General features: G+C 40.6%; 1 protein-coding gene across 1 annotated transcript in view; it reads left to right on the plus strand.

Annotated features, from left to right (window-relative positions):
• CPNE8 (copine 8) overlaps window positions 1-26,093 on the plus strand; it is a 185,958-nt gene that overhangs the window by 123,817 nt on the left and 36,048 nt on the right. The window contains exons 12-15 of the mRNA XM_025209700.1: window positions 5,509-5,562; window positions 7,909-7,970; window positions 24,085-24,131; window positions 25,627-25,808. Coding sequence (XP_025065485.1) covers window positions 5,509-5,562; window positions 7,909-7,970; window positions 24,085-24,131; window positions 25,627-25,808 — 345 coding nt within the window. The remainder of the gene's footprint in view (window positions 1-5,508; window positions 5,563-7,908; window positions 7,971-24,084; window positions 24,132-25,626; window positions 25,809-26,093) is intronic.

The following is a 26,093-nucleotide window of genomic DNA, read 5'->3' on the forward strand; positions in this document are numbered from 1 at the left end:
GGAAACAGCAGGGGGAGGGCCTGCCCCAGCCATAGTCAGGAAGTAAGGGCAGGGGCTATGGGGAAGAGATGACCCCTTGTCCTGAGTATGATGTAAAACTGTACCCTGCTGGGGAATGGTGGTCTGGCGATGCTCCTAGTGGCGTGGGAGCCCCCAAGAAATGCCAGGCCAGTTACCTCCCTGGTGAAAGGCAGGCTGGGGCACCTTATAACTCCAGCCCCACATCCCTGGTGGTGTTCTAACAAGCACGGGGAGCCCAGAGCTCATTAAGGAGCCCTGAGGCAGAGCTCAGGCCAGAGGAGAGACCTGGGACCGTGCCCAGGTGGTAGCTAAGCCTGAAGCCTGGTGAGGCCGGTTGGGATGAGTGTGGCCCCTGAGCAAGGGCAGTATGAAAGAGGCTGGGTGAGAGCCAGCGGAGTGAGTGGGACCCTGTTGAGAGGGGGTGGCATATGAATGGTCTTCTGGGGCTGTAGAAAGAGCTACGATTGTGCCCAGTTTGCCCTGGCCGTAGGCCAGAGAAGTAACACCAGAGTAATATCTGCGAGGCATGGGACCCATGAAGGGGAGGTCGGAGCGGGTATTAGGCCCTTGTCAGCAGGGCGAGCAATGGGTAGCCTCCCACCTTATTAACAACTCTCATATTTTTCCATCAAGGCGTGGCAAGCGAGCAAAGCTGACAGTTACCCCAAGAGCAGGACTGCCAGTAAAGACCTGATGAGGAGGCCACCCTGTTACAAGGCACTTGAACTGAAGCACGTCAAATGAGCTTTAGTTCCAAGTGCTGCCACCACTATTTTTAAGTGTCAGGACACTTTTAACTGGAGTGGAGCGAAGCAGGGCGAGGGCGGGTGCAGGCTGCCTGTTGTGGGCTCAGGGCTCTCTGTTCTGCTCCCTTTGCCCCGGGAGCTCCATGTTGCCTGCATGTCCCCTGCCCACCTGATAGCAGGAAGTACAACTTGTTGCCCCCACTGCTGCTGGGCAGGCAGGGGGTGCGTGGCCAGCATGCGGCCCCCAGAGCAATGGCAGCAGAGCAGAGAGCCCCAAGCCCAAGCAGGCAACCCGTACCCATCCAGTGCACAAATCTGGGGGGGGGGGGGCACATGCCCCCCCCAGTGTCTCCCCTGGGGGGTGCATGCAGCAATGGGGAGCCTCCCTCTCCCTCCTTTTGCTCATGGATGCAGCGCCCTTGGCTCCATCCTGCTCCTGGCCCCAGGTCCCTTTTACAGCCATGGCTGGCCAACGCCTCTAGCCCCAGCCCCTGTCTCGTTCTCTCCCTCACCATGGGGGCCCCAGCCAGAAGGCATATTGTATTTATTGGTGACGTTATTGGCTAAACCAGCTAAAAAAAAAAAAGCTGATAGCTGATAATTTTTTATTTTCACCAGCTAAAAACAAAAAAGCTGATAGCTGATAATTTTTTATTTTCCTTTTATTGGTGCCAGTCTGATATGGCACCAATTTATCGATGCACCTCTACTACATAGTTGTAAAAGAAGCTTGACAGTCTTTCAGGCACATATTGCTCTTCCTCACGTCTGGGCAAGAAGCAGATTTAGCTCAAGTTCAATAGCAGGTAGAACAAAAGCCTATGTTACTCCAAACATAAATGAAAGCAAACTGCTTAAAGGAATGAAGAAGAACTCTAAAGTAGAAGCAAAAACATCTTACAAGGAGTGTCTAAAACAAGAAAAGTGGAGTTGAAAAGGTAATCTGATTAGTGGAAGAGCAAAATTATTCAAGAAGAAAAAAATTATTACTTGTGGAGTGAAAGAGACATTAGCGCAGACTGCAGGCAGACAGTGGGTGTGTCTACACAAGATGGTTAATGCCTGTTGGACTAATTGTACTGCACATTAGCGCAGCTGGCAGAAATCATGCTAATGCGCAGTAGATTAGTCCATTACACATTAAGCATCACACAAAAAGTGTTCATGTGCGCTAATGCACAGTAGCGCCAATTACAATACATTAATTTAGTATTTGTTATTACAGGTACTACACTTAATGCATCATAATTACAGCACATTAATGAACACATAGACGTGCCCACTAGACTGTTGCCCTGTGGGGTCAGGCCAACTCTCAGGATCTAACCATTGCGCTGTTAGACAGGAGGGTGTGACATAATTGCATATACAAACACACAAATCAATTAGGTGCATACACACACATACACACATGCACTACCAGCTTAGGCATGTACACATCCAAACCAGCCTAGGCACATGCATACCTATCACCAATTCAAGCACATACACACTAAAAATTAGACAAAAATCAATTGTCAATACCTGCACACTCAATACACATACACAGATCACTAATTCATATATCATGCACACAGTGATACACACACACACAACCCACCTACACATAGGTAAGTTCCTAACTTGGATGGTACGGTATGTATGTGTGTGCTTGGGGTACCTGGAATACTTGGGGGAAAGTTAAGGTGAGAGAGAGAAAGTTAAAGTGTAGGGAGTGTAAGTTGCCAGAACCAGGATTAGAACTGGTGGGCTAGAGAGAAGCTGACTGAGGAACTGAGGCTTGGGTTTATTTAAGATCAAGTGGCCCCAGGGTTACTCGAGGTCACTGGTGCAAGGGAAAGAAAAAACCCAAAAAAACCAGCCTGGTGGCAAGGAGGAGACAGCCAGGAAAGAGAGGGAGACAGAAACCTGGGAGCTTGGGGCTGAAAACTGAGGCAGACAGCTGAGTTATTGGCGGGGGAGATAAGTGGTGGCAAGGAGGAGACAGCCAGGAAAGAAACTGAGGCAGAAACCTCGTTGCTCAGGGGAAAAGGAAAAGGCAGTGGGGATAAGACGGTGGCAAAGAAACAGGGGGTTTGGAGGCAGAGAGGAGCTCAGGACAGGTGTTGGAGGTGGCAGTGAGCCAGAAGCAGGAGAGGGAGAAATCAGGCAGAAGTTAGAGGGGCGAGGAGCAGAGATTGGAGCAGGGCCAAACCATAGTAAAGCAAAACCCAACTTAAGGGTCCAAATAAAGTTTTATTACACAGAGAACATGCTACACAGCCCCATGAAGTTATTGGTTCACACATGCACTCGCACGCATGCACACGTGTAAACGCGCGCGCACACACACACACAATGGCAGCAGGAGAAAGAGACTCAGTGGAAGGGCTGGAGTCCAGGTAGGGAAGAGAAGCAGAGTCCAAGTCCTTGGTTGAAGAGGGGGTGAGGGGTGATAGCTACCTATCCAGGCTGGAAAGGGGTCCTTGTCCAGTAGGTGTTGTCCAGAGCGGGGTCGCCAGCAGGGCCTCTGGGTGGATAGGTGGTGTGGCATGGTGCTGGTCCAGATGGAGAGGGCATCCCAAGGAGTCAGTCTTCATTACCCCTTTTATGGGGCAGACTACCTCTGATCTCCTGTGGGGAGGGCCTGTCCCTGCAAAGTCAGTTTTGTTCTAGAGGGCTCCAGGTGTTCTTACTGAACATGTGCAGCCTTGACACAATGGTGGGTTGCCTCATCTTTTGTTTCTTGAATGCTGAAGGTGGTTTCAAGGGCTGGGTCGTTGGTCCAGGTATTGGTGTTGATGGTTCGGTCATTCAAAGGGAGCTGTTTTTAGACCTACTGCCATTGTCTCTCAAGCACCCCCATTCATCCCCATTCATTCAGGAACCAAGCTAAATAGGAGGGGGGTAGGTATGAGTCGTGGGTTACACAACCGGGCCTGGGGACAGGATGGAGACTTGACAAACAAAATGGAAACTTGGCATGACTTATGCTAACTTACATACATAGGCCTAAATCATATAGTACCAGTAAAACAGTAATATGGAACAGTAAAAATCAATATAAACATAATAATTATACAGTATAAAGAAGGAGAAAAAGCAAAACAAACACAACTGCTACCAAAATAAAATGTGAAGCTTATCCTATTCCTTAGTTCACTTACTTATCTATAGGGAATAGAGAGGGAGAGACAAAGTCAGAAATGGTTGGGAAAGGGGAGGGAATGCATTTAAAAAAAATAAAGGAAAGAAAACCTGGGGTTTTTGCTATAAGACCATAAAGCCATTGTCTGTGTTTAGTCCATGTTTTTAGTGTTTAGCAATGTTACGAATTTTTGTTTCCTGGCCCAGCTACTGAAGATGTCTTGTATGTTTCCTGTGAGCATGAAAATTGTGAAGTCAGAAAGAGAACAATTGTTGTGTGAAAAATGTTTTCTTATCAGTGTTTGTGTATCTGTCCTTTGTATTGGTCCTGTGAGAGTTCATTTGGCTTGTGCGGTCTTTGTCTAGTTCACCCACATAGCTTTCTTGAGGGCGTTTGGTGCACACCAAATTTTGCAATAGATGTGTAGGATCTATGGAGTTTGGTGGTTTTGTTGTGGGGGAGGTTGATCATCGTAGTAGTAGAGAGGTATTGACAGGTTTTGAATTTATTGACGAAGGGTTGTGTCATATCTGTTGTCTGTTAATTACTGGCAAGTTGGGCCAGGTTCAGGGGCTATTTGAAGGCCAGCAGGTGTGGGATGGTGGGAGAGGGTTTTTCCCAAGATCTTTTTTGAGTATAGGCTGTAATTGTTTGATCCATGTTATATGTTCCAGTGTAGGATGGTATGTAACAACCAGGAAAACGTTCTGAAAAATGGTTCATTCATTTCTCAGAATGACCTCTATCAAAAATACAATAGGTAGTTTCACCCATGTTAAGAAATCATTGTATTTAGAACTCTAGTACCAGCTTGCTTTGGAAACGCCATCTCCATGAAGAACTAGAGAATATGCCATCCTCACAAAGTCCCTGTATACTGACCAGACGATACATTTCTACCATCCTTGTAGAGCAACTGAGCAAGCTCCAAGCAGGGCAGCCAGGTACTCATGTCAGTATTTGTACTCATAGCAGAAAATACTCATAGCAGTATTTGCTTTGTAGTGGCTTCTCATAACCACCAGAGGCTGCTGTTGTGCCAAGCACCGGAACTGGGAGCAAGGAGATCCTTTCCTGCTGTCCCAAGTAGAATGGAGAAGAGTGAAGAAACAAATCTAGGCATGAGGAGGCAGGGGGCTGAGAGATAATGGATTATAAGTGGGAAGGACATTGGCATAAAGCTTAGCAGAGTGAAGAAACAAGTCTTCCAGGGCCTAGTTTGAAGAAGTGATCAAACTCTGAGGTGCAACTGATGTTAGTGGGTGCTGAACTCTGACCAAATAAAATACTATAAAATGCTAAGTTCTCTGAAAAACAGTCATGGGCATCTCAGATGGGACATCTACAATTGATGCTCATTATTTGCTTTAATCTCTGCTCTTCATTCCTTATTTGTATATTGCAACTAATATCAGGTTAGGTACTGGGTTATTTGTGAAGCTAAATTCAGTTTTTCTGAAACATGCATGTGCCCCTGTGGTGGGGACCACAAGTGAATTGTATGCCTGATATATTTAGCATGTACCTGGATAGACTACTTCAAAGCATCTTAACAATTTTCAGTATGTCAGATACATAAGAAATGATTTCTGTTGGTTTTATTTACTCTTCCAGGTGATAAATCCAAAGAAAAAAGGAAAAAAGAAAAAGTATATTAATTCTGGAACAGTAAGTGAATACTTTTTATAGTAATTGTCCTTCCCGACTTGAACTCCTTTCCAGCTTGAACTCCTTCAAATAAAATGTATTCAAGCTACAATTTGACAGTGTAAGAGCAATACCATCTTTGAAAAATGTAACATTAAACATTTCCTAGAACAGTTTTTTTTTTCTTTCCCTTTTCTGTGATTACATAACTGATGTCTACAAAATCTTTATCGGAAATGTAACATTGAGTTCTCTGGGAGTTCAGAATTAGGCATAGCACAGTAAAAGCCAAAAGTGCAGAGTTGTTGGGCTGGACAATATTGATTTTTATTTGAAATCTGAAAGATATTTGGTTTTTAAGAATTTGTATAAATTTGTGTTTATTCATTTGTGTTCTGAGAAATGAACAAAACAGGGATGAGTGATCATGCCTGCAATGGTTTAACAAGGAAGACTCTAGGTCTTTAATTTTGGGGTAGAAAGAAAGTTAAGAAATGCAGTGACTACACTTTTTAATAGTGTTGTTGTTCTTTTTATTCATTAAAGTACAAGCTGATATCTAATGTTGTTTATTTTCTAATAATGCAGGAGTCCATTTTTTCTCAGTTATGCTCAGTTTGATCTATTATAAAATCTGCAATGCTGATGTAATGTTCAGGCATCCAGGAAAATCAAGAATAAATATAATGGTCGAGAATTTCCATTTCAGAAAGTTGAACCAAAATACCAATTTGAGCCCTAATTTTACAAATACACATTGCTTATTTGGACTTATATGAGCAGCCCCGCTAAAGTGGCAGGACTATTTGTGCAGAATTGCAGCCTTGAAGTAAAAAATCCTCACTTTCAGGTTCTTTTTATGATTTTGTTTATAAACAGAGCAAGTGCCATTTGTCTTCTCTATATTCTAAACTATTCAGAATAGGCTAAACCAGCAAGTCTAGTACTTTATAAGGATTTTATTCAATGAACAATTACCTTTCATGTTGGCATTTTGTTAGTATTCATGTTGGCATATGGGTAGGTTTTAATATGCTACTGCAAAGTGGTAGTATGCTGCACCAATGTATTGGGCATTGAAGGAAACAAGGAAACAAATTGTTATTTTAAATCGGTATTAAAAGTAGAAATAGAATTTGATTATGAAGCTTTGTTAAGGGCCACTCTCTAAAAAGAAAAAGTATAGTTATTTTATATGTCTGTTTCCATCCTGGCTTTCAAAAAAGAGTCTCCTTGTATTTGTGCAACCAGATTATTCTAATACCTGTTTCTACATGCCTTCATACTTTGCAAACAACTATGAATGTACTTTTTTATGAAAAGCTGATGGTGTATGGGTGGGGGAGGCTGTCTTATTACTACATCTAAAATGATAATATTTAATTTATGAAGTACATCCAAGCAAACTATTACTAGCCTCTAGAATTTAGTTCACAAAAGGAAAATAAGCCTGTAGCTTTCATATTCTCAGATCACCAAAGTTCAGAGATGACGTATATCAAAGCAAGTGGAAGAGAAAGGTAGCTAGTGCTGTAGCAGCAGTGATCTTCTGAATACTGATTATATACAATAAAGCTTTTGTGATGTTTTCTGTTGTTGTCTTGGAGGTAAAGAAAAAGTTGCTTGCCTCTGCTGTAAGCTTCTGTGTCTCAGTCACTAAGATTTGTTTTGCCTAGTTAATTTAAGCTGTCTTCACTGAAAGGCATCCCTTATTGTGAGGAGACTTCATATTACTTCATAAATAAAAGGAAACAGATTTAGACTTAGGATACTGAACGCCAGTGAAGAAGAAAGTGCTCAAGCTTTAAGATTGACATTGATAGGCAGGGAACTAAATAACTTAAAATATAACATTTCCTGTTCTATACATTTTTAATTCATTGGGTTTTTTTATTCTTGACTGAAGTCATTACCCAAAGGTCTCTTATTTTACTTTAAAATGTGAAGTGATCTGTAATATATGTAGGTAATTTTAATATAGTTTGTAAATTACGGTTGAAGTTCTTGTGTAATGGGAGTTTTAACATTTGACATTACTGTGCAACTTGCAGTGACAGTGATTCCCACCAGATTTATTTTCTGTCTCATGTGAAGCAACATTCCCTGAAGTTCTCTCTCATCCCGCCCTCTTTCACTTTAGAATAAGAACCAAGTCGTTAAAATTATTTATCTCATGATAAGTCTCGATCTTTCCACAAGATATTTATTGGAAATATTTGATGAACATATTTCTCCTTTGATCCCTAATAATGGGAGAAATATCTTAACTATTAGCTTCTAAAAATGTTGTACATGACTTTTTTTTGTAACTTGTGTTTCATGTGAAGAATGATAATTCATGACTAATTCTCTTTTATTTACTTATAGGTAACATTGCTTTCCTTCCTAATCGAAACAGAAGTTTCATTTCTTGATTATATTAAAGGCGGGTAAGTGATTAATTGTGCTGTCAGTATATAATTCACTAAGAGCTGGTTATTATCTCTAAAAAGATATCTCTTGTCACAAAAGGTAAGAACTTATAGAAATAACTGCCTACCTGCATAGAAAATTGTATTTGTGGTTTGGCTTAGCTTTTTTAAATATGCACATTCTTGTGTCTTAGTAATAAAGAAGGCAATACTGAAAAAGTGCATCCTGCCCTTGTGGCAGAAGGCAATGTTGTCTTTAGCTATTAGTTCCCATGAAAGTTGATTCCACAGTTTCTAGTATGAAAGCTGTGTTGCCTACACAGACAAGTTCCAGTGTCCCTATGGAGCTGAGTAGTTGATCAAAGTCTTCATCATGGAGGTTTAGGTAGCTTCTTTAAATATTCTGGGCCCAGATTATTGAGCACTTAAAAAATAAGAACAAGACCTTGAACTTTTCTCAGTATTATGTATGAAGCTGCTGTAGAGAGCAGAAGCTGGGTTTGATGCTCTGAGAAGAGGTACATCAGTGTTGTGCAAAATTTGGACTTTTCCAATGGTCTGAAGACTTAGGGTCAGATGCAGATCAGGCTTACGGATGCCTGATACTTAGGCTACAACACTCCCTAAAGATAGGCATCTTTCCCCAAGAAAGTGATCCAAATAGATGAGGTACTTATGCTCTCTAAACAGTCAAGGAGCTGTTATCTATAATCTCCCTTGAGGTATTTGAAGACTGTTACCATATCCCTCCTGAGTCTTCTCTTCTCCAGACCAAATAACCCTTTTTCTTTCAGCTTTTTTCAGAAGTCGTGCTTCCCAAGCTTCTAATCATTCCTCTTGCTCTCTACTGGATTCTTTCCAATCTGTCCACGTCCTTCTTGAAGCGAACTATTCTAGAATTCTTGCTATAACTACTTGTAGTGCACCTATCTTGCTGGAAAATATTTCATATTCCTCTTCAGATTCAGACTACAAAAGGAAAAACATCTTCCCTTGCCAGGTGCACCAGGGCATTACTCTGTGGCCATAGATGTATGTCTAACAATGCTCATTGGACTTTAAAAGCGCAGGTGACCCTCCCCCCACTGCTATTCTGTGTGGGTGTGGGAGTGTGTGCATGCGCATGCACTGGCAACCCCCACTACAGCACCATGTGCGGGCGGCCTCTGCCACCACTACATTGTATGTATATGCTGGCAACCCCCACCCACCACTACCATGTGCATGGATGGGTGCCCCCCTACCCTGAGTTCACTGGCCATGGGAATTGCTGTTGTCCCATGCTGTAGACTCCCCAATTCAGTAAGGGACCCACACTTTCCCAGATCCTCCTCTTGCTATCAACATCCTTACAGAAATCCTTCTTGTTACCCTTCACATCCCTTGCTAGCTACAACTCCAATTGCGCTTTGGCCTGCATGCCTGAGCAATGCTCTTATATTCTTCCCTAGTTATTTGTCCAAGTTGCCACTTCTTATATGCTCCTTTTTTAATTTAGTTTACTGAAGAGTTCCCTACGAATCCAAACTGGTCTTCTGCCATACTTGCTAGTCTTCCTGCACATCAGGATAGTTGGCTTCTTTGAAGCACAGCCAGCTCTCCTGAATTCCTCCCACTCAGTCTGGCTTTTCTTGGGATCCTGCCCATTAATTCCCTGAGTGAGTCAGTCTGCTTTTCTGAAGTCCAGGGTCCTCACTCTGCTGCTCTCCATCCTCTCTTTCCTCAGGATCCTGAACTCAATCATCTAATGGTCACTGCTGCCCAAGATGCCAACCATTACTACATTACCTCCAATTCTTCCCTGTTTGTGAGCAGCATGTCAAGAAGACCATGGCCCCTAGTTGGCTTCTCCAGCACTTGCACCAAGAAGTTGTCCCCAACACTCTCCAAAAACTTCCTGGATTGCTTGTGCACTGCTGTATTGCCCTCCCAGCAGATGTCAGGGTGATTGAAGTCCCCCATGAAAACCAGGGCTAGCTTTTTGAAGAAAGCCTCATCCACCACTTCCTCCTGATCTGAATGTCTAGAGCAGATGCCCACCACATCACCCTTGTTGCTCTCCCCTCCGACCCTAACTTAGAGACTGTCAACTGGCCTGTCTCCAGTTTCATGCTGGAGCTCTGAGCAATCATATGGCTCTTTTACATAAAGTGCAACTCCTCCTCCTCTTCTCCCCTACCTGTCCTTCCTGAACTGTTTGTACCCATGCATGACAGTGCTCCAGTTATGCAAGCTATCCCACCAAGTCTCTGTTATTCCAGTCGCATCCTAGTTTCATAACTGTGCAAGAACTTCCAGTTCTTCCAGCTTGTTTCCCAGGCTCTGTGGAAGAAAGCTATGTGCTAGTACTGTAGACTAGGGGTGTGCGAAATGGACCGTATTCGATTTGGATTCAGCCCGAATCAGGAACAGTGATTCGATTCATTGATTCCGATAACTGTTCCAATTCGATTCAGCCAAATCCAAATCTGAAGATTCGATGCTGATTCGGAGAATCAGTGATTCAGCCATAGACACAGGTTTAAATGTTTTTTCTACATACCTCAAAGTACCAGCTTGTGAACGCTGCGATGGTGGAGTGGATGGAGCATCCCACAGGAGTGTGGGGGGCCCCCCTGCATACTCAGCAACGAACCCAGAAGTAGACCGGAAATACTGGTCCACTTCTGGGCCTGCCATCGAGCATGCAGGGGGACCCCTCTGCAACCCCCCAGCTCAGCAATCAGCCTCGGGGGGACCCTGGGTGCCCCCAGTCCCAAGAGACACCAGTCATCAAGCTGAAGGGGGCATGGGAGGGGGGCCCCGTGCACTCCTCAGTGGACCGGAAGTGCTTCTGGTCCACTTCCAGGTCTGCTGCTGAGTGCGCTGTGGACCACTGCTGCACTCCTGTGGGACACTTCATCTGCCCCAGCATCTCAACATTCATGAGCCCCTTGGTACGTTGAGGTATGTAGAAAAAACATTTAAAGCTGTGTCTATGTCCAAATTATCGAATATTTCTGAATCTCTCTGAATCGATTCGGAGGGTTCTGATTCGATTTGGAGAAATTAAAGGGTCTCCTGATTTGATTCGGATTTCGAGATTTGGCTACTGAATTGAGCTGAATCTCTGCCGAATCAAATTGGCGACCGAAGCTTCATGCAGCCCTACTGTAGGCTGTCCAGGAATCTCATGGCAGTATTCTGAGGAGGGGAAAAAAACCTACAATCCTTAATTTCTGTAAATGATTTTTTTTTTCTTTTCAAATATAATATACAATATAATTCTAATCCTTAGTTTTAAGACTAAAGGCTAGAATCATTTTCCTCCTTCACCCAGTATAATTTCATTATTTTAGTTTTAGTCCAGAGTGCAGGTTTGTCCCTCTTATTTATCACTCTTTTTTTCTGTATAGTAACATGTCAACAAATTGTAGTGTGTCAGCTTCATGTTCTCTCTCATTTAGTTAGCTTAAGGGAAAAAAGGGTGATCCTGCAGCAAATGGAATATTGGCTATTTAAAGGTAGATATCGATACAGTGCTGCATATTCAAAACTTACTTAAAATTGGTTGGAGATGTTTAGGGCTAGCATTCATATAATGGAATACTTGACAGATCCTAACTATCAAATGGGAACTAAAATATTAAGTCCCTGCTTCCATGCAGTTTTGTTTTGAATTCTTTCATCTAACTGGATGTGCCATGCTAAATGTTAATATTATTGCCTTTTTTTAAAGAGTCTTGGATAAGATACTAATTTATCTCATGGCTTTCTTTTTTTAGCTCACTCCCCCTTGCACTCTTTGCTATACTACTTAACAATGGATTGTATAATGGACTTGGGTGCAGAGATTTTTATTGCATATCAGTAAAGTTATCAAATCTTCGTATCTGGGTTTGTTCGCTATCATAAATCCATTAATTTGTTTTTAATTGGACACTTAATTACATAATGCTTCCCACTTTTAAGTAGTCAGTTTATTAAAAATAAACATCTGATTAAAATTTGATTTATTCTTCTTTGCCTGATCTTATGTGGTGAATTGCAATCTACATTCTTATCTGAAAAACTTCAGAAAGTATAAAATACCTTTGAAGTGTGGGGAGTATGGCCTGGGAATTAGATAATGGCTGAGATGGGAATGCCCCTGTTTCTTCGAATGACCCAAGTTAAGTTGGCAAGTAGAATTAAATGGAACATGGCCCTAGGAGTTAGGAAGCCCAAAGCAGACTTTTGTGCTAAAGTTTCTAGTTCATATGGTTATAAAACAATCCTTCTAAACCCAAGGACAAATGCAAATTGATGCCAGGGTATGTCTGTGTGTGGAAATATCTTAAAACAGCTCTGAGAGATAGAACAATCTAATTTATCTCAGTATGGTATTGACTCTGAGGCATAAGGATAATTTTTTCGATATCAGCATTGTTGTCTATTGATCATTTAATAGGAAAAAAATATTGAAACAGTCTACAATGAAGCAACTACTTGCTGAAAAAGTTTGTGAGCGTGAGAAATCAGGAATTGAGCCACCTGCCCATTACAAAATTAACCATACCTTCACTTGCTCAAAAAGGTGAAGAGTAAGGAAGAAACACTTTCCTGCCCCAACTGCCTCCAGGTTGCTCCAAACCTACCAGGGAATCAGAAACTCTAAATGTCCACTGTTCAAATTGACCTGTGTTAGATGTATTTGTCATCCATAGTTTCAATTATCTGCATGTATGAAATGAGGAAACAAAGACTTTGATGCCACTACTGTGTAATTATGGGGGTTTAGCTGCTTATCCTGTCATGTTTCTGTGACTTTGGTGTATAATTGTAAGAAATGAGATGAAATTAATAAAAGGAACATGTAGTGCTATTAGAAAAGATTTTTATGGTGGCTGTTAGACAAAGGAACAGTCTTCAGAGGGCCATCATATAATTTCTATTAATTGAAATTGTAAGGATTAGATGGAATGAAACATAATGCACAATGAGATTGCATAGATGATCTAATAGGTGGTTCCTACATTGAAGAGCTAAGGTTCTATTATACCATTAGGAGATATGTAATTGTTTTATTACATGAAAGCAGGAAAATAGACACAATTACACCATTTCAAAAGAGAATGTTTTTCAGGGTTTCCTTCAAAGCATTAGGATCTTTATAAAGATTCAAATATTAAACTTGGATGATTTATATGATAATTTCAGTTGGAGATGATAACATCTTGAAATATATTTATTTGAGATTTCAAAGTCCCAGTCTATAATAGGTCTTGAACTACATTGTAAACCTTGTCTTCAGGTCTATATTATGTAATATCAAGGGTTGGTTTTTTTTCTATAAAGTTTACTATTCGTGGTAGGTCATTTGAAATCATAAGTCTGCATTACAGAATCTTTATGAACATAGTACAAGTAGAATTTTATAGACTAAATCATATTTTGCCTCCTTTCAACTCTTCCGTTTAGTTCAGCCAAGAACATCTTTTCTAGGCAGTTGCTTACAGTACATAAAGATGACTGGAAGGCTGAAATTAATATTGTAAACAATATTTGGAAGAACAAACAATTCTGGCTGAAACTTTTAAAAATCATACCATGCGTTTCTGTAGTTATTAGGACTGTGCAAAGCTTCAGTCGCTGATTCAATTCGGCAGAGATTTGTCCCCATTTGGTGGCTGAATCTCCAAATCCAAATCAAATCAGGAGACCCTTTAATCTCTCTGAATCGAATCGGAACTCTCCAAATCGATTCGGAAAGATTCAGTGATTCGGACATGGACATAGTTTTAAATGTTTTTTTTCTCCCAGAAGCGGCTGCAGCGATCCACCATTGCGGAACTGACCGTGGGGGTCCCTCCACACAGTGAAATCACCTGTGGGGGCACGTGCCCCACCTGACTAAGGCGGCACCAGTCACCCATGACTGAACACATGCTCGTTTTGGCAGCAGTTTAATTATAGACAGTGTATTTGATGAGGTTTCCTTTTATGTGCTTACAAAATGAGGGTTTTTCCCCTCATGCTTCTTGTGGGGGGAGGGGGCGATTCTCATCTTGTAGTTGAATAAATATAGTATAATCTGTGAATATGAACTACAGCATATTTGCCGATATTCTACAATTTAGCTGACTTTTGCTATCACAAATTAAGATTTTTAATATGAAAATATACAACAAATGTGAAACAAAATATTGGAGTCAGGCTTCAAAATTTTGGTTGACAACAACTAATCAAAAGACTTATTACAAGCTAGCTTTTTATTTGCAGTATTGTGGCACTCATCAATGTTCCATGCCTTATGCTTCACTGAAAGCTGATAAGATGCTTTCATTCTTGTTTTTCCACTTTCTTGGCCTAACTGCATTTCTTTCACACTGAACAACCAATTGAGTTCTGTTGGACTCCTGAGTGTATAAGAAATACTAAGTCTGACCTTGAATCTGAAAGAAACTAATAATGTTATGCATGTGCAGACCTGAGATTCTGCATGTTCCCATAGCTTAAACTGCTTCTCAAAGAACAGTATAAATACTGCTTGTAATACTCTCCTAATTTTGCTTGACATTTGCCAGTAAGGCCCTGTTTTCATTTCCCTTTAACTTTTCCAATATTATCTGTTTGGGCTAAAATTTTACATGCTGAATGTCTCTTGAATTTTCTGGAAAATTTTCAGACAAAACGGTTCATTCATTTCTAATAATGAGATGAGGGGGAAATGAATTGTTTTGCCCATTTTAGAAAAGGTCTGCAGTTTGTTTTTTGGGTTTTTTTTTAACAGATCCAGTGCCCCTGTTCTTTAGAACAAGGATTTGAAAGTTGGCTGAACTGTGACTTCTGAATCGGGGCTTTGGCTTTTGCTGCACCTATGTAAATTGGCCTAAATTTGCCCAAGTTCTTAAGCTTTTGGGAAAATCATCATTCTTTACATGTGCTTATTAGAGACTTCTTAGATTTTAAGAGCTATAATTTCTGAAGAGTCTATCCTCAGTGAACAGCCCTAGACCTCTCATGGCTCCCATATGTGACCAGAATGTGCAGTGACTTACTATGGTTAATTCTCCTTGCATTTGTTAATACTGATCAGATTGTGTTATAGCCACAGAGGCACTGAGCTTTCCCCATTCTAGTCCAAGACTACAGAGGAAGTTGAATTTTTTTGTCATGGCTTTCCCAGGTGTTATAAGCTGGGACTGAATAGAATAGATTAGAACAAGGCATCAGACAAGACCATCCCTGGAGGGAAAAAGAAGGTTGTGACTGGCTGCACAAGAGTACTAGGAGTGGTGGTAGAAACTTGAACGGGAATGTGGGAAAGAGGAAGCTAGGGACTGGAAACCAGGCAAGGAGGAGCTGAAACTGGGACTGGTTGAGCTGAGAGATTGCAACTTGAGAGCCTGTGAGCAGAATGCAGGAGCAGAGAGGGAAAGACCAGAAAAGGAAATGGAATGAGAGTAGACAACTGGAACAAGCTGAACAAGGCCCTGGGACAAGGACTGAGTGTTGGGAGAAATGGAATTTGGGGGAAACACCTAACAGTGAGTTGCATTGTGTTTTAAAAATCAGGATTGTCTGGATATAGAGATTGGAACAAAATTACAAGGGATTGGGGCAGGGGGAAGGACTTGGGGAAGAAGCCCAAAGGGTTCAGGGGGCTGACAGTGTATGAAGAGCCTGTGGAAGGAGATGAGGAAGCAGTCTGAAAGCTACTGTCTGAGACTAGGGATCAGGAATTGGGACAGGAGCGGTAAAAATGGGACTAGCTGGTCAAACAATTTAGAACCAAGGGGATATAGTTTGGGAGGGCAAGTAGGAAGGGAGAGGGTAAGACCGTCTGGTCAGGGACACTTGGACAAAGAAACAGGGTTGGGGAAACAGGACTAGAACTAGGATGGTTTCGCAGGGGAGTACAGCAAGTGTCAGACTTTTGGGGATTGGGCAAAAGAGTTTGCCCATTAGGTCATGCTTTCTCCAGAACCTGGAATGAATCTTCATAAAGACATTATAATCATTCCTCTAACAGTAGTAAACGTGGGTGAAACATCAGTAGTGTGTGACTTTTTCCCCTACTAATGCTGATCTGTAGAAAGGATAATAACCTACTATTGTTAGCAGTTACTCTTTTAGTTTAAGTGGCAAAAACCTGTACCTTAAATCTGAAGGTTTCAACCTGCTGATGAACCATGTTCAAATTAATATGCTTGGACATGATAGAATTTCTGGGGGGGGTTCAGTTTTCTTGTTTAAAAATGTGTTAAAATAATATTATTAAGATTGCAAAATCGGGCACTCAGAAATTAGGAAATGTCGTAATTTAGGTTGTTTGTGCAACCTTAATTCTGGCTTAGAATGTAATTTATATAATTAAAGGCTATATCATGATGCATCTGCACAAACAGACTAAATTAAGCTTGCCTCTGCAGACATCCATTACGATAAAGTCTTGAACTACACGATCACATACTATTTTTTTCCCCGGGTCTCCTGTTTCATTTAGTGTACTGGATGAAATTGCATAGAGGATGAATCAGAGTTATGTAGTAAACTGCTGTCTAAAGATTCCTGCTTTATTTGAGAATAAAGGGAGGAATTTGGGAGGAATGTGGTGAATGAGGTACAGGATTGAAGTTAGAGAATAAGGATAGTTTTAAGAACCTGACTTGGTACTACTTGGTGCAATTGGGTATAGATTGGCATGACCTTCTGTCCTTTCTAGCAGTGGATCTATTGGGAGCATTTCCAGACACCGACTTCCTGTCTGAGCCTTTCATTGGGAAGTGGGACTCAGAAATTCAATATGCTACAAGGTCAGCAGAGATTATTTTACCTGTTCTGAACCTCCCCAGTTAGTTCCTTACACACGGGCCCTCAGAGTTCCACTGATGTGAGTGCCTTAGACTTCTAATGGAGTTCTTTGAAAGAATGTTTTGGGAAAACAAGAATTCAAGAAAGGCTTAGGAAAGGACATAGAAATTAAATTCCTTTGTGCCAGTCTACTTGCATTCAAAGGTTCGGTGAGCACTTAAATTTGTTGTGTGTCTGCTGTTCTTCAAAAAAGCAGCCAGGTCATCATCATCTCCGTCTTTAAGAGAGAAACATCTTACAACCGACATTACTTTTTTTGTAAATATGTCATGCATCCTTTGTAGGGTTAGCTCACACAAAACAACAGGAAAAATATACCAGTGGACTTCAAACCAGTGTGTGTGTTGTGTCCTCTTCTAATCTAGAATACCTTTTTGCTTAATGTTAAAAGACTATTACTGATGCCCCTGCCAAGTCATGGTGAAGTGCCATAATAATGCTGTTGTACCACTGTAACATATACCAGTGTACAAAACTGACATGTTATTCTCATGTTAACAACATGCCTCATGTCCAGAAGTTGTACTTGTCTTTATTCATTTTAAATTAAATAATAGACTTTTTATACTTTTTAAAAGAAAAATTTAGGTCAAGTTTAAAAAAATGGAAGGAACAAGACAGCTAACCTGAAAGCTGTCTTGTTCCTTGCTAAGTTTAAGTAATTTAATCAGGTATCTAAATGTGGTTACAGGAACTTTAGTTTTAGGCACCTGTTTTTAAAAAGAATTGACCTTCATGATGGGTAATATTAAGAAATGAAACTGCAGGATAAATTGTAGGTGGTCTTGGTCCTGTATACTTCTTAGCACACCTAAAATAAAGAATGGTAATTGCTTTGTGTAGTAAAGTTAGATTATGTGTAAAACATTTTTATTTGTTAATAAAGACAAATTGTGAGTAATAATGAAACTGGACAATGCTAAGAATACATCAGTTAGATTTACTTAAAAAGCAACTTTGCCTGATCAATTGCAAGAAATATATAGTCAGTGCCTGTCAAACAGGTTCGAGAGGTTTGTTTTCTGCCCTCAGGTATTATTACCATGTAGCATTCCAAAAAAAGTCATAAAAATGAATATACTATTCACTCTGGTTGCCTTCTAAAATGTTCCTATCCAGTATTTTCACAACTATCTTTAAAATTACTAAGTTCCCATACAAATTTTTTTATTATGCTATAACAAATCACTTGGACATATTCACCATTGAACCTGGGGTATGATGGAGCTTTCTCTCCTAATAACCTTCTCAAAGTGATACACATGCTTATAATTGCGTGCATACTTTTAAAACTCTCTGCACTTTTGGATCTGCTCTTTGGTATTAAGTGGTTTGGTGGGGGCATATACATTTTCTGTCCAAATAAGACTTTACTAAATATAGTCAAAGTAAATTGCTACATCTGACTGATATATTTTTTTTTATCATCAGTTGCTATACGTGAAGATGTAAATGTACATCTTCACTGACTGCCTGTCTTGCAACCATACCAGCTCAGCCTCTGGCCTCTTTACTATTCATTCCATCCAGGAAGAGCACACGCCACCTGCAGAGACTTCCTCAGCCTGACTAAGGGTTTTTACACCCGAAAGCTTGCTAAGACATTTTTTTTTCCAACTATTTAAGTTGCTCTAATAAAAGATTCCAGATTCACCCAAGGAACCATGTCTGCCTACATCAGACACATATTTTTTTCCAGGTTTTTATTTTTGCTGCAATCAATTACCCTTTTCTTTTAAAGGATATTTGGGGCAGTGTGTAACTGGGTTTGTAGCTTTCATCTAATTATTTATCCAGTCTTTCTTAGAATCAGATTCAGACCTGAATGTTGTAGCTGCACACTATCGAAATGCAACAGGCCATAGAAAAGTATATGAAATCACAAGGCCAAACTATCTTTGCATCTTTCTTCCTTCTGTTCTAGTCTTTGATAATGGTATTTTTGTGGTCATGCATACATAATCTGAGATGACAGGTAAAGTAACATTAAGTAAAGTGAAACATGATTTATTGATAAATATTTAAAGTGGCCTACATATTAAGTTGCTGAAAATAAATCAAGTTATTGGTTTTACTTCTTATTTTACTTTCTCCATAGAAAATACTTTAAAGTAAACCCAGATGAATATGAAAGGATAACTAGGATTTCTATCCATTTTGGTCACTAATCTCATGAAATTTGTTTTTGATGTCAAATGGGCACAGGTTGTGGCAAACATTTCTTCATGGGTGAAAACCATAGACTTCCATGCTGTGAAATCCTACTATATATATAATACTTAAATAAAAAAATGTCATCTCAGTAGTTACCTCTTCAAGTAACTGAAATAATCACCTCCTAAGAGCAACCTGCCATGTCCAGCATTTTCTGTGAGACTAAGGAATGCAGAAGGCAGTCTAGTTAGGGATGAGGCAGAGAAGGTAGTATCTTTTTTACTTCAGTCTTCACAAATAGGGGCAGCTACCAGATAAATGTAGTTGGCAGCAGAGATATGGAAGGATAAAAAAAAAAAGCCTAAAGCAGTGCAAGAACAGGTTAAAGATTACTTAAAAAGCTACAAGTTGGCAGGACCAGATAGGATGTACCCTTGGGTACTGAAGGAATTGGCTGACATAATTTCAGAGCCTTTGTTTATAATCTTTGAGAATTCATGGAGGATGATTGACATCCCAGATCATTGGAAAAGGGCAAATATAGTGTCCATCTTTAAGAAAGGGAAGGAGGAGGATCTGGGGAACTGAATACCAGTCAGCCTGATCTCAATTCCCAGAAAGGTCATGGAGCAGGTCTTCAAGGAATCTATTGTAAAGCAACAAAAGGAGAACAAGATGATTGGGAACAGCCAGGTATGGATCCAGCAAGAACAAGTCATGCCAACCTGATTTCCCTCAGTGACAAGGTGATAGGTTCTGTGGAGGGGGAAGAGCAGTGGATGTGATATACCTTGACTCTAGCAAGGCTTTTCACATGGCTTCCCATGATGTTCTCATTAACAAGCTAAGGAAATAGAGTAGATTAAAGTACTGAAAGGTGGACGCACAAGTAGCCGGATCATCAGGCTCAACAAGTAGTCACCAATGGCACCATGTCTAGTTGGGAAGAGGGATCAAGTGGGGGTTCCCCAGGGGCCTTTTCTGGGTCCCTTTTTATTCAACAACTTCATTAATAATTTGGATCATGGGATTGAGTGCACATTTAAGAAATTTGCTGATGGTACAAAGTTGGGTAGCGTTGCAGACATTGTGGAGGGTAGGGCTATGATTCAGAATGATCTGGACAGACTGGAAGATGGTCTGTAATCCAGCCGATGAGATTCAACAAGGACAAATGTACTTGGGATGGAATAATTACACACACAAATACAGACTAGGAAACAATTGCCTAGGTTGCAGTACTTTAGAGAGAAACGTGGCGGTTATAATGGGCCATAACCTGAATACGAGTCAACGGTGTGCTCTTGTTGCAGGGAAAAAAAATTAGAAAAGAAAAAGGAAAGAAAAGAAAGAGGAAAAAAAAAAAGCCAGCAACATACCGGATTGTATTAACAAGAATGTTATTCGTAGATCAGGGGAAGTGATTGGAAAGAGTCCAGCACAGAGCAACAAAAATGATTAGGGACCTGGGAAGCAAGACTTATGTGCAAAGGCTGAAAGAGCTACACTTAGTTAGTCTGGAAAAGAAAAGACTGAGGAAGTATTTGAAGACTTAGCTAATCCTTCAAGAGCAATTATAGAGAGGGTAGAGATAGGTATTTCTCAATGGTCATACGAGACAGGATTGGGAGCAATGGCCTCAAGCTGCAGCAGAGGAAAGTTAGGTTGGAGATTAGGAGGAGCTTTCTGACTATGATGAAATATAAACTAGATGAAGGTACTGTAACAGTGATATGTAACTGGTTAGATTGTTGTGCTCAACATGTAATCACTGGCTCAATGTCCAGCTCAGAGAAAGATTCAAGTGGGGTTCCCCTGGGGTCTGTCCTGGATTCAGTATTGTTCAGCATCTTTGTTAATTATTTGGACAGTGGGGATTGATTGCATACTCAGTAAATTAATGAATGACAACAAACTGGGGAGAGTTGCAGACACTGTGGAGGGCAGGGTGAGGAGTCATAATGACTTGAATAGACTGGATAAAGGCCAAGGGTAAAGTCATGCACTTGGGATGGGATAACTGCATGAACAAACGCAGACTGGGGACTGATTGCCTAAGCTTCAGTACTGTAGAGAAGGATCTGGGATTACAGTAGACCACAAGCTAAATATGAGGCAACAGAATGCTCTTGTTGCAAAATCAAAAAGGAAAAAAAGACAACGTCATGCTTGGTTGTGATAACAGGAAGGTCATGCGCAAATCAAGGGAAGTGATTCTTCCACTCTATTTGACACTGGTGAGGCCTCACCTGGAGTACTTAGTCCAGTTTTGGGCCCCACACTGCAAAAAGAATGTGGATAATTTGGAAGGAGTCCAGCACTGAGCAAGAAAAATGATTAAGGGACAGGGAGGTAAGACTTATGAAGAAAGGCTGAAAGAGCTAGAATTATAGTCTTGAGAAGAGAGTCTGAAGAGGGATTTGATGCAGTCTTCAGTTACTTGAAGGGTGATCATAGAGAAGATGGAGATGGATTTTTCTGTGGCCAAAGCAGACAGGACTAGTTGTAGTGGCTTTAAGCTGCAGTAGGGGAAACTTAAAATGGAGATTAGGAAGGACTCTCCAATTATGAAGGTAGTCAAGCACTGGAACAAGCTTCCTGGAGAACGTGCAGAATCTCCATCCCCAGAAACTCAAAAGCAGGTTAGATAGATACTTGGCTGGGATGGTTTAGTCAAAGTTGATCCTGCTTTGAGCAGGAGGCTGGATTAGATGACCTTGTGAGGTTCCTTCCAGCCCTGCTTTCATATAATCCTAGTATGTGCAGTCTCATAGCAGTCCAGCTACATTGAGCAGGAACTTGAGGAGGGATGTGATGCATTTGGTTATCTGTGTAGAAGGCTATCTTCAAGCTAATGCAAGCACTTTAACCTGCTTGGAATCTGGAACCATCTCAGTGGTTACCTCTACTACCTCCCTGACATTGATCCCTCAGCAGTATTTAATTCAATCAGATTTGGTCTCTGTGTGATCTGTTAATGTCTCAAGAAGATACTCATCTAAAAACCATTTGCAGCACCAGAAACTAGATTATTTGTAGTTTTCCTGAACTATTATATAGGGATACTGGTTTATTTACTTCTGTCTCCTTGTCTTCCTGTCCTTCAGTCTTTCTACTTTCTTCTTTCACAACTTTCTTTCCACAACTTCCTTCTTTCCACATATTCCACAACTTTCTTCCTTTCTTCTTCCACAACTTCCTTTCCACAACCATCCTTTCAAGCTGGCCATGAAGGATTGTTCACTTTAACAGTTAACCCTCTTTGTCAGTATCCCCTTCCTCCAAAAGCTTATAGGTATGCTGTCCCAAGGCTTCATAGTCAACCCTGCTCCAAACATGTTCTATTTGAAAGCTCTGTGATGGCACAGTTTGAGTTTTTAGATAAAAAGGGAAAACTTCCTTGAGTAGTGACTTGAATACATATGGGGCAAAGTTTGGAACAATGATGAAAGCAAGGGGCCGTGAGGCTCCATCTTATTTCCTCTCTTTGTTGCAATTGGTACATATCAAATGACAGTATTGAATGTAGTAACAGATATTTGGCAGTTTATTAGTGGTATGAGATATTAGCATGCATTCTAATATAATAAAGGGCTTCGTCCATCTGTCTGTCTGTCCGTAACACTCTTGGAGCACTCTGACTGGCTACTGAAACAACCAATCAGAGTGTTGCAAGAGCGTAATGGACAGGAGGCAGTGGCAGAGCACCACCGCGATGATGAAGATGGAGTGTGGGGGGTGAAGCCAGCACCGCTGCCCCAGCCCTCCACCCCCAGCCCTGCTCCTTAGAGGCGGCAGCGGTGCGGGGTGCCGATGGAGGGGATGGCAGGGCAAGCTTCCTCCCCACCCGCTCCTGGGAGGTGGGGGGTTAGGGTTAGCAAGCTGCTCCCCCCGCCCTGACATTCTTGATAGGCAATTTACTAATAATCTTATAAGAGAGTAGAGAAATTATTGGTCCATTTCAAGAAACTCTAGAACCTCTTGGAATCGCAACTTGGTCAGACCTTTTCTTAATTTTTTTTAAAGTCAGTAGATTCTGTTATTCATTCTAGTTGGCAGTTCATTGTTGTAAAATGATGTGATAAGTTTCAATAGTTACCATTTCTCAGTGATTTCTATCTGTTCTGCGTGCAAGCAGAATGATGATTTTTGTTCTAAATGTGGGCCCCTGGCCTTTGAATCTCAAGCTGAATTCTTTCTATATGTTGTAATTGCCACTAATGAAAGTTAGATTGACCATGTTATACTGTCAATTATACATGCGCAGCTCCGTTTCAATGATCTTTCTAGGAGCTTTTTAGACTCTTAAGCAATTTTCTTAATACTCAGAAGTTTGCCTTCAGATTTCTTTTTCATTGTTACTGTAAGTCCCAGAGAGATTTTGTTAAAATGAAAGTTCCACAGTGCCTGAGAAAACTGATCATAATTGATACTGAAATGACATGCACGTTGATGTTAATGCTTTGTTCCATCGCAGTGAATGTTCATTTGACTTTAGGACTCTCCTAGACAAAAGAAATTGTCCTATGTCCTAGTCAGGAAGTCACCTGATGTTCTCTTCATGCACTCTTCAAGCGTTGCAGTGTATATGCAAGTGCCATCTCAAATGTTGCAATTACGTGTTCTGCCTAGCTCAGTGATTTGAACTGAGGCCTTTTAATCATTGTGAGCCCCTACCCTATTACAGGAACAAAGAGCAAGTGAGAGGCATACACAGTGCATGGTATATGGAGTTAATGGTATAAAATAAAATGGTTAATTTCAACCGAAGCCTTGGTGAAAGAGATTTTCCAACTAAAAATCCTTCTAGTGTGATAATCCAGCTGCCTATGTGGTGGGAGGGGAGACTTTGTAATTTATAGGTAAAAACAGGATCCTTAAATAATAATAAATATTCAGTTGCTGTTTAAAAGACAAACAAATGTACAGGGAGTTCAATTTGAATTTTGGATTGATACTTGTTTCCCCCAGAAATTATATTCCAAAATAAATTTTAATTTTGGATTGATGCTTTTTTTCCCCAGAAACATTGTATATTATTCCACTAATATCTGCTAACATGTATATTATCTTTCTTGTTTATTTGTTCACAGAAGTTAAAATTAACAACGGTTGGTTTTGTTTTTGGTTGGTTGTTTTACAGGACTCAAATCAATTTCACAGTAGCTATTGATTTCACAGCATCAAATGGTAAGTTTTCAAATGTAGCTTCTTGTAAAATGAGGTGTGATATTTAGTTTGAGAGCATGTTTTTTAGTACTGTGTACATATTTATATACATTTATTTTGTGGCTTAATGGATCATTATTCATAATCCTGCAGTGCCTGCTGGCATCAATTGTGATCAGAGCTCAGTTGTGTAAGGCACTGAACAGAGTGAGCGAGTTCCTGCCCTGAAAAGCCTATATTCTAAATAGACAAGATAAAGTATTGGGAGGAAGACCGATAATTCACAAGCAAAGTGTTCAGTGTGGCAAGCTGTAATTATGTACTTGTGCAATTGATTTTGGGTTTCTTTTTTAATCATTTTGATGGAGTATAGTTGGGAGAGAATTAACTAAACATCAAGACATCAAAGTGAGGGAGAGAACAGAAGTATGTAATTCTAGGTTGAATGAGTCTGAAGTGAAAGACTCCTGAGAGAGGAGTGGGATGGAGGAAACTGCCAAGCAGAAGAGAATTTTCAAGATTGATTCTGTATTAAGCAGTCAAACGCTGATGATGCTTTCAATGGCTGAAGGTCTATGTTACAGCTACTTGCTGATTGAGTCAGTTGGTGTCTCTTACCAACCACTGAAGTTTGGAAGAAGTAAGCTGCTGGGGTAGAGAAGGCAAACTGCCTGGATCCTGGTGCCATTGAAGGGTGGCACGTTTCCCCTGCATTTCTAGTCATAACTGAATATCAGTCCCCTTTGCTCCCTTCTTTATTCATAAGTCTATACAATTCATCTCATGAATACAGTGCTCTACTTAATTGTTGCTCAGGAGACACAGGATACATGTTTAAAGCCACACTTTGCTTAATTTGTTTTTATTAATTTTAACTTGACTTCAGTGCCCAGTATGTAAAATGATCATATTTTTTTATTGAGCAATATACATATGAAAAGTAAGTAAGTAACCAAATACTCGATTCTTTTACTTGAACTAGTACTGTCAAACAGTTTGAATAAAATTATTAAACCACACCAAACTAGGATAGTCTATAAAAAAAAAAAAAAAAAAATTCTATAGACCTGGTTCAAATTCAGTAGGTTACATGCCAATTTCTCTAAATAATATTATTTGACTTCAAATGTTTGTATATGCTGTATTAAAAGTTTAACTGGATTCCAGCAGACTATTACTTCTCTCCCTTACATGTCCTAGAGAACATCCCTTGTCTGATACTTTGCAATGTATGGTATGTTTAGTGAGAGAGGTCCAGTGCCTTACCATTTTCTCACTTCAGCCTGGGGATTGTTGCTCCTTGTCCTGGAGCTTTCAAGAATAAAATGCCTTCCTAAGTAGTAAGCTGTATTGGGAGCCGACTAATCCAGACTGACCGATTCCATCTTACATGTCTATCGAAAGTACCTACCTTTTCTCCCCAGGAATGACTGTTGACATGTGGAAACTATTGTTCTATTGAATTGCATTCCCAGCTGAATTGGTAGTAAGGTAAATGTGATCTTTGTTTCAACAGGTAACCCTTCACAGCCCACTTCACTGCACTATATGAACCCATACCAACTGAATGCCTACGGCATGGCACTGAAGGCAGTAGGTGAAATCATTCAAGACTACGATACTGACAAAATGTTTCCAGCTCTTGGTTTTGGGGCTAGGCTGCCTCCAGATGGAAGGGTATCCCATGAATTTGCTCTGGTAAGAAAATACAAAGGAATTAAACATTTTTATAACTATTCTACTATAGCCCCCTCTACACATTAGAGGTATCACACAATTAACTGGTTCTTGCACAGTTACCTTGAGAACAGGTACACATGCAGTGTTTATCATGCCATAAAACAATTCAGCCTGCTATAAAGTTAGACCTGGAAAATGTGTACTAACTTTATAACTGGTTGCTATTGAGCTTTCATTTGCAAATGTAGCAGGGTTTCCCCTGCAGCTGTGAGCCCCATCAGCTGACAAGGCTCCCAGCAGCAG

Source organism: Alligator sinensis, unplaced genomic scaffold (assembly GCF_000455745.1).
Source record: "Alligator sinensis unplaced genomic scaffold, ASM45574v1 scaffold9_1, whole genome shotgun sequence".
In the NCBI taxonomy this organism is placed as follows: Eukaryota; Metazoa; Chordata; order Crocodylia; family Alligatoridae; genus Alligator; species Alligator sinensis.